This window comes from Nerophis ophidion, linkage group LG06 (genome assembly GCF_033978795.1).
Source record: "Nerophis ophidion isolate RoL-2023_Sa linkage group LG06, RoL_Noph_v1.0, whole genome shotgun sequence".
NCBI lineage: Eukaryota > Metazoa > Chordata > Actinopteri > Syngnathiformes > Syngnathidae > Nerophis > Nerophis ophidion.
In genome coordinates, this window is record NC_084616.1 from 12,215,103 (window position 1) to 12,227,037 (window position 11,935).

At 40.9% G+C, this 11,935-nt stretch overlaps 1 protein-coding gene across 1 annotated transcript; it reads left to right on the forward strand.

The window, feature by feature from the left end:
• The first annotated feature begins 1,641 nt into the window (after nt 1-1,641).
• Nucleotides 1,642-11,364, forward strand: pfdn4 (prefoldin subunit 4). The gene is made up of 4 exons (XM_061902662.1): nt 1,642-1,747; nt 6,953-7,060; nt 8,557-8,697; nt 11,107-11,364. The coding sequence occupies exons 1-4, from the start codon at nt 1,676-1,678 to the stop codon at nt 11,236-11,238; spliced, it is 453 nt and encodes a 150-aa protein (XP_061758646.1). The 5' UTR covers nt 1,642-1,675; the 3' UTR covers nt 11,239-11,364.
• The last annotated feature ends 571 nt before the right edge of the window (nt 11,365-11,935 follow it).

Below are 11,935 nucleotides of genomic sequence, written 5' to 3' on the forward strand. Positions count from 1 at the left end.
CATTTCTCAACCAGCTATTGCAAGGAATTTAGTGATTTCGCCATATACTAAAAAGTTTCAGAAAATCTGGAGAAATCACTGCATTGCACTGCACTGCCCGTGACCTTCCATCCCTAAGTCGGTACGGCATCAAAAACCGACATCAGGGTGTAAAGGATATCACCACGTGGGTTCAGGAATACTTTGAAAAAACACTGTCTGTAACTACAGTTGGTCGCTACATCTGTAAGACACCAAATGACCAAATGTCACCTCCATATTTATACTGTTGACTGTGAATCAGAATGTGCAATAATGTTATGTTACTCACTTTGCGTTGTATATAAAAATGTTTTTCTTTTTTTTTCTTAGCCAAGTACTGTTTGACTTGTTGAAGGGTGGACTAGCAAAGTAAGATTTTCATTGTACGGCAAACTGTCCATTTAACTGTGCATATGACAATAAACAATCTTAAATCTTGAAGTGCAAGTTAAAACTCTACTATGCAAAGCCAAAGCCATGTATCAACAACACCCAGAAACGCCCCCGGCTTCGCTGGGCCCAAGCTCATCTAAGATGGACTGATGCAAAGTGGAAAAGTGTTCCAATTGTTTTTTGGAAACTCTGGAAGTCGGTGTCCTCCTTACCAAAGAGGAAAAGAAAAATCCGGATTGTTCCAGGCCCAAAGTTGAAAGGCCAGCAAGTGTGATGGTAGGGGGGTGTATTAGTGCCCAAGGCATGGGTAACTTACATATCTGTGAAGGCACCATTAATGCTGAAAGGTGCATACAGCTTTTGGAGCAGCATATGCTGCCATCCAAGCAACATTATAATGGACGCCCCTGCTTATTTCAGCAAGACCATGCCTAGCTATGTTCTTCATAGTAAACGAGTGCGGGTACTAGACTGGCCTGCCTGTAGTCCAAACCTGTCTCCCATTGAAAATGTGTGGCGCATTATGAAGCCTAAAATACGACAACGGATACCCCGGACTGTTGAACAACTTAAACTGTAAATCAAGCAAGAACGGGAAGAAATTCCATTTCAAAAATGTGTCTCCTCAGTTCCCAAACGTTTTATGAGTGTTGTTACAGGGAAAGGCCATGTAACACACTGGTAAAAATGCCCCCGTGACAACTTTCTTGCTGTCATTAAATTCTAAGTTAATCATTATTTACAAAAAAAAAAAATGTTGTTTCTCAGTTGGAACATTAAATATCTTGTCTTTGCAGTCTATTGAATTGAATATCAGTTGAAAATGATTTGCAAATCATTGTATTCTCTTTTTATTTACCATTTACACAACGTGTCAACTTCACTGCTTTTGGGTTTTGTATTAGTTAATAATCTGGAAGCGGGTCAACGATGTGTCTTCATGCTGTATCCAGATAGTGCATTGACAACATGCACACAATGTAATGCGGATAAATTCTTTTCAGACGTATTTTGTAAATATTTGAGCTTGGGTGCAGTACTGTTTGCCGGAGAAATATTGACAGAGCGCTCATTCGCGAACACCTCCGACATCGTCACATATCTTACGTTCCACATCCCCAAAATAAAGCAGCTGGAATGTTAATATATTTAATGTGAATTTCATAAGAATATAGAACGCTTTCTTTTTAAACTGTTTAAAATTAGAACCCCCCCTCCAAAAAATGCGCTGCTCCTCCAGGCCGCGAGGGGCACTATTAGCATGAATGTGACGTCACTTCCTGTCTGTGTCATCGAGGACGGAAAGATGGCTGCCACAATGAAGGGACCTGTCGTGAGTACATTTAAACAAATAATTGTTTAATGTTCTGTTTAAAGTGAGTCCATTGTCACGGTCGTATTGTGATTTTTTTTTTTTTGTCATTTGGAACATGAGTGTGTGGTTTATTTTTTTCTCAAAACGCGGACACACCCTAGCTAGCATGTGCTAACTGCTTGCTAGTTGTGCTCCTGATATAATTTTATTATTCCTTTTAAATTGTTCTGTGGCTTATTAAACTATTTCATTTTTGCTCTTAAAGCTGGACGAGGGGACAACAAAGGCAGTGTTTGCCACGCCGTATCGCTTGCATAAAAGTCGTTGATTCTCTCTTTTAAGACAAATATTCTGAGCGCATTTTTTACTTTAACTTTAATTTTTGAGGATTTTTTTTTTGACTGTAAATGAGTTTTAAAATAATGTAATTTGTGCATATCAATGTATTTCTTTCAAAGCACAACGTCTTTTATAACCGTTCCAAATACCAGAACACAACCCAGTAGAGCAGGCGTGTCAAACTCAAAATTTAAAACTGAATAAAGCCGCGGGCCGAGGTTGAACAAATTATTAATAGGGACCCAAACAAGTTTTGCGTTGAATATTGAACAAGCAAGGCTTATATAACTTTATAGTGACATGCAACATCGAGTCTCAAATAATAATAATAATAACAATTTAAAAATATCAATGGCATATCAAACAAAATGTAAATAATAATCTTGTGCCTCTTTTCTATTTGCAACCTTCGGAGGTACATATCAAAAAGAAACTTTTTCCACAGGCTCATAATAAATTTGAAAATAAAATAACGATTTCACGGTGGCAGAGGGGTTAGTGCGTCTGCCTCACAATACGAAGTTCCTGCAGTCCTGGGTTCAAATCCAGACTCGGGATCTTTCTGTGTGGAGTTTGCATGTTCTCCCCGTGAATGCGTGGGTTCCCTGCGGGTACTCCGGCTTCCTCCCACTTCCAAAGACATGCACCTGGGGATAGGTTGATTGGCAACACTAAATTGGCCCTAGTGTGTGAATGTGAGTGTGAATGTTGTCTGTCTATCTGTGTTGGCCCTGCGATGAGGTGGCGACTTGTCCAGGGTGTACCCCGCCTTCCGCCCGATTGTAGCTGAGATAGGCGCCAGCGCCCCCCGCGACCCCAAAAGGGAATGAGGGGTAGAAAATAGATGGATGGATGGACAATCAAGCCTTGAAGTAGCAAGAGAAAGTGCATGAATAAAACGTTAATTATTGCTCAGTTTTCTACACTGATTTGCTTTAACACTGAATATGGAACAAGCAACCATCAAAAAACAAACGAAAAAACATCAATGGTACATTAAATACAATAAAAAAAAATAAAAAAAATAATGCCTTTTTTCCATTTGCAGCCCTCCGAGGTAAATATCAACATTAACATTTTCACAGGCTAATAAATTTGAAAATAAAATAACAATGGCGGGGTTGGGGGGGGCGGGGTGTGTATATTGTAGCGTCCCGGAAGAGTTAGTGCTGCAAGGGGGTCCGGGTATTTGTTCTGTATGTTGTGTTCGGTGCGGATGTGTCTGTCATTCTTGTTTGGTGTGAGTTCACAGTGTGGCGCATATTGGTAACAGTGTTAAAGTTGTTTATACGGCCACCCTCAGTGTGACTTGTATGGCTGTTGACCAAGTATGCCTTGCATTCAATTATGTGTGTGTTAAAGCTGCATATATTACGTGGCTTTGCCGGCACGCAGTTTGTATGGAGGAAAAGCGGACGTGACGACAGGTTGTAGAAGACGCACGCTAAAGGCAGTGCCTTTAAGGCACGCCCCCAATATTGTTGTCCAAGTGGAAATCGGGACAAATTTGGGAGAATGGTTGCCCCGGGAGATTTGCGGGAGGGGCACTGAACTTCAGGAGTCTCTCGGGAAATATTAGCAGTGAATGCGGTGTTACAGCGAGACTGCCGCTGTATAATACCGGCGGGCCAGCTCTAATGTTAATTTGATATTGCCCAAGGGCTAAATTAAATTACTTGGCGGGCGAAATTTGGCCCGCGGGCCAGAGTTTGACACCCATGCAATAGAACTATGTATGCATGTTTATTTTTTTTAATGTATTTTTTTATTAATTATCCATCCATCCATCCATTTTCTACCGCTTATTCCCTTTTGGTGTTGCGGGGGGCGCTGGCGCCTATCTCAGCTACAATCGGGTGGAAGGCGGGGTATAAATTATTTTCCTAAAATATCACCAGCCTAAACATACAACAAACAGAGGAAAGTCAAAACACACAAGAAAGAGCACATAAAACCACATCCATTGAGAGAAGCTTACGTGAACTAGAGCAGGGGTCGACAACCCGCGGCTCCGGAGCCGCATGCGGCTCTTAGATCACTCTGATGTGGCTCAGCTGCTAAATCGCCGACCCCAACGACTATTCCATGAGGTTCCCGGACTTAAGTGCCTCTCTCGGCAATCAGCAGGTCCATTCTATGTGTCATACTTGATCATTTCGCGATTTTGCCCTAGTTTTACTGAAAGGATTTAGTAGAGAACATCCATGATAAAGTTCGCAACTGTCGGTGCTAAGAGAAAAGCCCTGCCTCTACCGAAAGTCGCAGACGATGACGTCACAAGTGTGGGGGCTCCTCACATATTCACATTGATTTTAATGGGAGCCTCCACCTGAAGTGCTTTTCGGACCGAGAAAACGACAATTTCCCCATTAATTTGAGCGAGGATGAAAGATTCGTGTTTGAGGATATTGATAGCGACGGACTAGAAAAAAGTAAAAAAAAAACGCGATTGCATCGGGACGGATTCTGATGTTTTTAAACACATTTACTAGGATAATTCTGGGAAATCCTTTATCTTTCTATTGTGTTGCTAGTGTTTTAGTGAGTTTAACAGTACCTGATAGTAAGAGGGGTGTCTCCACCGGTGTCTTGACATCAATGTCTCAGGGGAGTCGACGGCAGCTATGGACGGCACAAGCTCAGCTTTTCTCCTTAAATTTTCATATTAAGGTGCGGGCCGCGTGTCTGAGACCCCTGGTTTATACATAGCACAAAGTTAAAAAAAACTCTGTATGCAGTCTTATTTAATTTTAAATTTCAAAAGAGTTTTGTGGCTCCCATTGTTTTCTTTATTTTGTGAAACGGGTCAAAATGGCTCTTTGAGTGGTAAAGGTTGCCGACCCCTGAACTAGAGGAAATCCAAAATGAAAATAAATTAGAATAATAACAAAAAATAAATAATAACAATAATTCATACATGACCCAGCTGACCAAACCAGTCTATTGACTTTTGCAATCAAGATATATTTAAGCATGTTACAAAGGAAAAAAACGGCAGAAGATGGTTGGATATATTGACCTGTCCAACCTGTCGTATTGTCAATGATATTTTCAGATCAAATTAACTACTGATGTAATGATCATACATGATTGATTGATTGAGAAGTTTATTGACATCTTAAAGAATTGAATCCTTGTTCTGCTTTAAAAAGGCAAATGCATGGCACAAAAATACAAAAAGCTTGTTTCCATTGCGGTCCATTAAAGATACATTCAATAATTAAATATATATAACCTGTAACATGTATATAAAAAATATGTTTAAAAATTGATAAATTATGTATATATACACTGTATACATGTGAGGTGATTTGAAAAACAATATATACAAAAAATGGGGGAGGGTGGTTATATACACTATGTACATGACACTATGTACATGTTGACTCCAAGAGTGTGCAAAACAGAATGAAAAATATATATATATACATGTGGTGGGCGTGGCCTGCGCACCTGCAGTGAAGCGGGGTGTGGCAGGACCGGCTGCGAGGTTGGCGACAGGTGATTGGATGACACACATGAAAGTGTTTGTCTAATCTTACCTGTCGCTCTGTAAAAGGCGGCAGTCGGGAGGCGGAAAGAGAGAGAGACTGACATAAGACATTTGCTGAAAAGCAGAAAGAGATTCCCGAATGAAAGACAATTGCTGAAAAGCAGAAAAGAATTATTGGAAAAATAAACCTTGTCGAACTTGGAAAGCCTGTCATGCCAGTCCTTGGTGGTCCCGAGAACCCGGAAGCAGTAGACTTCCACAATACACTATAGCCACATATAAATATGTATACAATTTTGGTTCAGATCAGGTGGAGGTTGAGCTGAGCCAGCAATCTATGGCAGTTTTTAACATTTATATTCAATTATTTTTGGTGTGAGTCTTTGGGCACCTCGTCATTCGATTCCGATTCTTGGGGTGAGGATTTGATTTATAATCGATTTTCGATTCAACACGCATCTTGATTCAAACTGATATTTTTCAATGTATTACATGGTATAATAATAACACCTTAACAAAACGGCTTATAAGTTATAAAACCTAACTTTGGTTGCTGACGAATGACACATACATACACATACAAATGGCCTAAACATTTTTTTAAATGAATTTGTCAAAGAAAAAAAATTTATTTTTGAAAATTATTAATCAATTTACTATCGAGATGAATAAAAATGCGGTGCGATTTGGGTGTGATAAAAATAATTTTTAGCACCCCTAATTATTATATACCGTGTTATAGTCTGCAAAAATAACTGAATACTTAAATATCTGCTTCTCAACTTGACTTACGATTTCAAAGCAAGTTATCCATCACTTTGTACGCACACAAATCAAATAACCAAATGCATAGGCAATTGTGCAATAATATAATGAGACAATTATACTTTTATGTTCTTTTACATTCACTGTTACAAGCGGCCCTCTGAGGGCAACCATGACTGTGACGTGGCCCTCAATGAAATTAAGTTCGACACCCCTGATCTAAAGGTAAAATATAGTGTAGAAATGCACCCAATTACAGGAAATGTAGTCGGTATTTTCAAAAATGTCTTCCAGGGCTTTCGTGGCAGCACTTTGTGCAAATAGAAAAGTTTACTTTTTTGTCCTCAAAGGGTGCTCACATGCGTGTAAACACTAGACTATAGGTTGTATTCACCTGATGTCACGTTGGGCTCATTAACTATGCGAGACTTGAAGTGATGGACCGTTCAAATTGCGAAAAAGATAAAAGTTTTGCCAGTTTCTATGTCTCACTGTTGTTCTTCCACCCAGGTGTTGGAGTTTGTGTTTCCATATTTAATGCTACTGAATTTGTGAAGAGATGCCAAACTAACTTTTGTTGTCAAGTTAACGGCGATAATAAGGTTCTATTGGATTCTCTCTTGCAGGGGGTCGAAGACGTGAACGTCACTTTTGAGGACCAGCAGAAGATAAACAAGTTTGCCAGGAACACCAATCGCATGACGGAGTTGAAAAATGAAATCGAATCGAAGAAGGTAGAGGTCGTGGTCTTCATCGTACAGATCACACATTGCCACTGCTTTAAATAGTCTGTCTGCGTTAGCGCTTATAATAACAATATCACTAGGGGTGTAACGGTACGTGTAATTGTATCGAACGGTTTCGGTACGGGGGTCTCGGTTCGGTTCGGAAGTGCACCGAACGAGTACACATGCTGGCAGCGACCGGGCTAGGACAACATGTAAAAGCCAGAGCTGGAAGACCCTCCTGCCTCGTTAAGATCTCCCGTTTGGGAAGACTTTGGCTGCGCGATACAACAATGGAGGACAGAGGTTTGCCGACATTGTTCAGCAGCTGCATGTGACAACACGGACAGGGGAGGCACTCCTCCAGGGCTGATGTAGTCTCGCGGGGGCAATACCCTTCACTCTACCCGGCAGTGGGTCTCCACAGCTCCGGACTCCAGGGTAAATGAAGAGTCCGGCGATTAGTTGCAAATCGTGGCTTTATTGAGGTCTCGCACACAGCCAATCCAACAAAACACCAGCCACTCCCCGCACTCACTACCGCTCCCTCTCCTCTCTCACCCACACACACACATACGCTACTCTCATAACACATGCTAACCCATTTGAAGCGTCACCACCGCATTCAAGCAGCCTCTCCTCGGCGAATCAGGCAGGGTTAAAGCAATAACCAATGTTTTTATAGCAAAAGATTTAAGTCCATATTGCATTAAAAACTAGATTTTGAACCACTTCTATGGTGGAAGAACAATGAGCCCATATATCCTCTTACTGCCAAGTTAGCCAGGCTGAGGGGGGGGGGAAAGAAAAGTTGTTTAATGTTGCACTTTTTATATGTAGAAGAACAGTTTTGTTATTTTATTTACAACTTGAGGCAGTTTAAAGTTGATTAACGTGGACCCCGACTTAAAAAAGTTGAAAAACTTATTGGGGTGTTACCATTTAGTGGTCAATTGTACAGAATTTGTACTGTACTGTGCAATCTACTCATAAAAGTCTCAATCAATCAGTCAAAAAAAGCACTTTATACATAGAAAGTTTTTAAGAAACCATTCTGAGCCTTATCTTATTTAGTTTTTATTTTATACATGACCACATTAACCCTGGCAATGGACCCTGTCTGTATATGTATGTATGTTATAAATTTTGTAAATAAATGACAAAAAAATGTTTATTTTGTTGTTTTCTTACTGTACGGAAAATGAACTGAACCGTGACCTCTAAACCGAGGTACGTACCAAACCGAAATTTGGGTATATTGTTACACCCCTAAATATCACGAATACTTGGTAAATATTCAAGTCACAAATATATGAATGGAGTAATGTTGGCGCTTTTTGACTGGTTATTTATTGGACTTTATGGGCAAAATGGAGGAGCTTCCATTGGCTCTGCTGTAACCAGACGTTTTTTTCCCCTTTGTTTACAAATTACAATGCATTAAAAAAAACATAACTTTTATCATTTTCTAAACAAACCATTCCTGTGGTGTTGTATCCTGATAGAAGTCACTGCAGAACTTGCAGGACGCCAGCGACGACCTGATGATGTTTGACGACGACACGCTATTGATCCCGTATCAGATCGGCGACGTCTTCATCAGCCACACGCAGGAAGAGACGCAAGAGATGCTGGAGGGAGCCAAGGTAGGCTGACTGCACCGCGGCAACAAACGTGGGATTCAAACTACAAATACAAATCACACATTTAGTTTGAAATGCGATTCGGGTTAGAAGTGTTCACCAGTGTTTTATTTTCTACCGCCAAACACACGGTACATTAAGAGCTCAAATCAATGAAGTTGTGTTTTTCTCTTCATATACAGTGCAAATAAAATCATGTGACTTCCCCCAGCAAATCAGGAAAATAAAGGTTGTGATTTAAAAAATTATATGAAATAAAAGAAAGGTATCTTATACCGATATATATTTATAATGTTGGAAAATTGTCATAAATTACTCAAATTAGGACGTTCAGCAAGTGTATATACTGTGTGTGTGTATTAGTATATATACAGTACAGGCCAAAAGTTTGGACACGCCTTCTCATTCAATGCATTTTCTTTATTTTCTTGAATATTTCCATTGTAGATTGTCACTGAAGGCATCAAAACTATGAATGAACACGTGGGGTTATGTATTTAGCAAAACATGTGAAATAACTGAAAACATGTTTTATATTCTAGTTTCTTCAAAATAGCCACCCTTTACTCCAATTACTGCTTTGCACACTCTTGGCATTCTCTCCATGAGCTTCAAGAGGTAGTCACCTGAAATGGTTTTTCCAACAGACTTGACAGAGTTAGTTCTTCGAGAGAATGCCAAGACTGAGCATATACACACAAACATACACACATACAGTACATACCTTGGGTATATGTGTGTGTATATATATATATAGTGGGGCAAAAAAGTATTTAGTCAGCCACCGATTGTGCAAGTTCTCCCACTTAAAATGATGACAGAGGTCTGTAATTTTCATCATAGGTACACTTCAACTGTGAAAGACAGAATGTGAAAAAAAAATCCAGGAATTCACATTGTAGGAATTTTAAAGAATTTATTTGTAAATTATTGTGGAAAATAAGTATTTGGTCACTTCAAACAAGGAAGATCTCTGGCTCTCACAGACCTGTAACTTCTTCTTTAAGAAGTTCTTCTGTCCTTCACTCCTTACCTGTATTAATGGCACTTGTTTGAACTTATCTTTATAAAAGACACTATCCACAGCCTCAAACAGTCAGACTCCAAACTCCACTATGGCCAAGACCAAAGAGCTGTCGAAGGACACCAGGAAAAGAATTGTAGACCTGCACCAGACTGGAAAGAGTGAATTTACAATAGGCAAGCAGCTTGGTGTGAAAAAATCAACTGTGGGAGCAATTATCAGAAAATGGAAGACATACAAGACCACTGATAATCTCCCTTGATCTCGGGCTCCATGCAAGATCTCCTCCCGTGGGGTCAAAATGATCATGATAACGGTGAGCAAAAATCCCAGAACCACACGGAGGACCTGGTGAATGACCTGCAGAGAGCTGGGACCAAAGTAACAAAGGTTACCATCAGTAACACTACGCCGACAGGGAATCAAATCCTGCAGTGCCAGACGTGTCCCCCTGTTTAAGCCATTGCATGTCCAGGCCCGTCTGAAGTTTGCCAGAGCGCACATGGATGATACAGCAGAGGATTGGGAGAATGTCATGTGGTCAGATGAAACCAAAATACAACTTTTTGGTATAACCTCAACTCGTCGTGTTTGGAGGAAGAAGAATACTGAGTTGCATCCCAAGAACGCCATACCTACTGTGAAGCATGGCGGTGGAAACATCATACTTTGGGGCTGTTTTTCTGCTAAGGGGACAGGTCTATTGATTCGTGTTAAGGAAAGAATGAATGGGGCCATGTATCGTGAGATTTTGAGCCAAAACCTCCTTCCATCAGTGAGAGCTTTGAATGGTTGACCAAATACTTATTTTCCACCATAATTTACAAATAAATTCTTTAAAATTCCGACAATGTGAATTCCTGGATTTGTTTTTCCACATTCTGTCTCTCACAGTTGAAGTGTACCTATGATGAAAATTACAGACCTCTGTCATCATTTGAAGTGGGAGAACTTGCACAATCGGTGGCTGACTAAATAAATTTTTTCCCCACGGCGTGGCGCAGTGGGAGAGTGGCCGTGCGCAACCCGAGGGTCACTGGTTCAAATCCCACCTAGAACCAACCTTGTCACGTCCGTTGTGTCCTGAGCAAGAAACTTCACCCTTGCTCCTGATGGGTGCTGGTTGGCGCCTTGCATGGCAGCTCCCTCCATCAGTGTGTGAATGTGTGTGTGAATGGGTAAATGTGGAAGTAGTGTCAAAGCGCTTTGAGTACCTTGAAGGTAGAAAAGCGCTATACAAGTACAACCCATTTATCATTTATTTATCATTTATATGTTTATATTTATGTAAGAACGGGGGTTTGTACATCCTCCATGAATCGGAGTAGTCTGTAGCGAGCACACAAACCCGAGTAGTAATCCCAAGTGCGTTGGTACTGTGTGAGCAGGAGGCCTTGGAGCAGGAGGTCAAAGGTCTGGAGAATCGGGTGTCCGCCATCCAGCAGCTGCTGGCCGACCTGAAGGTGCAGCTTTACGCCAAGTTCGGTAACAACATCAACTTGGAGGCGGACGAAAGCTGAGGCGGGCCTGGGCTTTCTTCAGAGACCACGACACGGACTTTAACGGAACACTTGACAAACGGGAAGTACACTCGACCACACAGAACCACAAGCAAAACAAATAAAACCGGCGTCTTTTCAAACGTACTTCATCCCCTCTCGTCTTTCATGTGCGCTTGTCGCGAAGACACCGAGTGGACAACGTGGAGAAGCAATAATGTTGTCGGTATTTTAATGAGGCGCCACCCGGCTGGTGAAGAAGTACTATTAAACCCCGGCAGATATGTCATCATGCTGTGTCGGCTTGTTAAAGGAGGAAGACGCATGGAAGTGACTCAACTTATTTCCCCTCGTTGCCTCTCACGTCCTCATCTTGAGGGACACAAAAAACACTCGCTGCTTAGCGGTCGTACTTCTGATTTGTTTGGATTTCAAAACAAAACGTTCCCCGTAGGAAATAACACCAGTACAAATAGTCCAACTATCCATAAAAGCTTTATTGATGTTATAATGTAATCTTTTTAACATTCCCTCTGTCGTACCAGTGTAAAAGGTAGTTTACTATTGTTGTTGATCATGTAAGTAGAGATGATCCGTCCCAGGGTGAAACTGTGGCCATCAGAGCAGGTTTATTAAGTGTAGAGGCCATCTGGCAGTGTCTAAATGGTGCATCAATCATCAAGGGTAAAAAGAAATAAACCATTGTTGGCCTCAAATG

Excerpts from the sequence above, each read along its gene's own strand:
- pfdn4 (XM_061902662.1), top strand. The coding sequence starts at position 1,676 with ATGAATGTGACGTCACTTCCTGTCTGTGTCATCGAGGACGGAAAGATG. Across the intron at positions 1,748-6,952 it reads CCACAATGAAGGGACCTGTC|GGGGTCGAAGACGTGAACGT; the intron begins GTGAGTACATTT and ends TCTCTCTTGCAG. Across the intron at positions 8,698-11,106 it reads AGATGCTGGAGGGAGCCAAG|GAGGCCTTGGAGCAGGAGGT; the intron begins GTAGGCTGACTG and ends CTGTGTGAGCAG.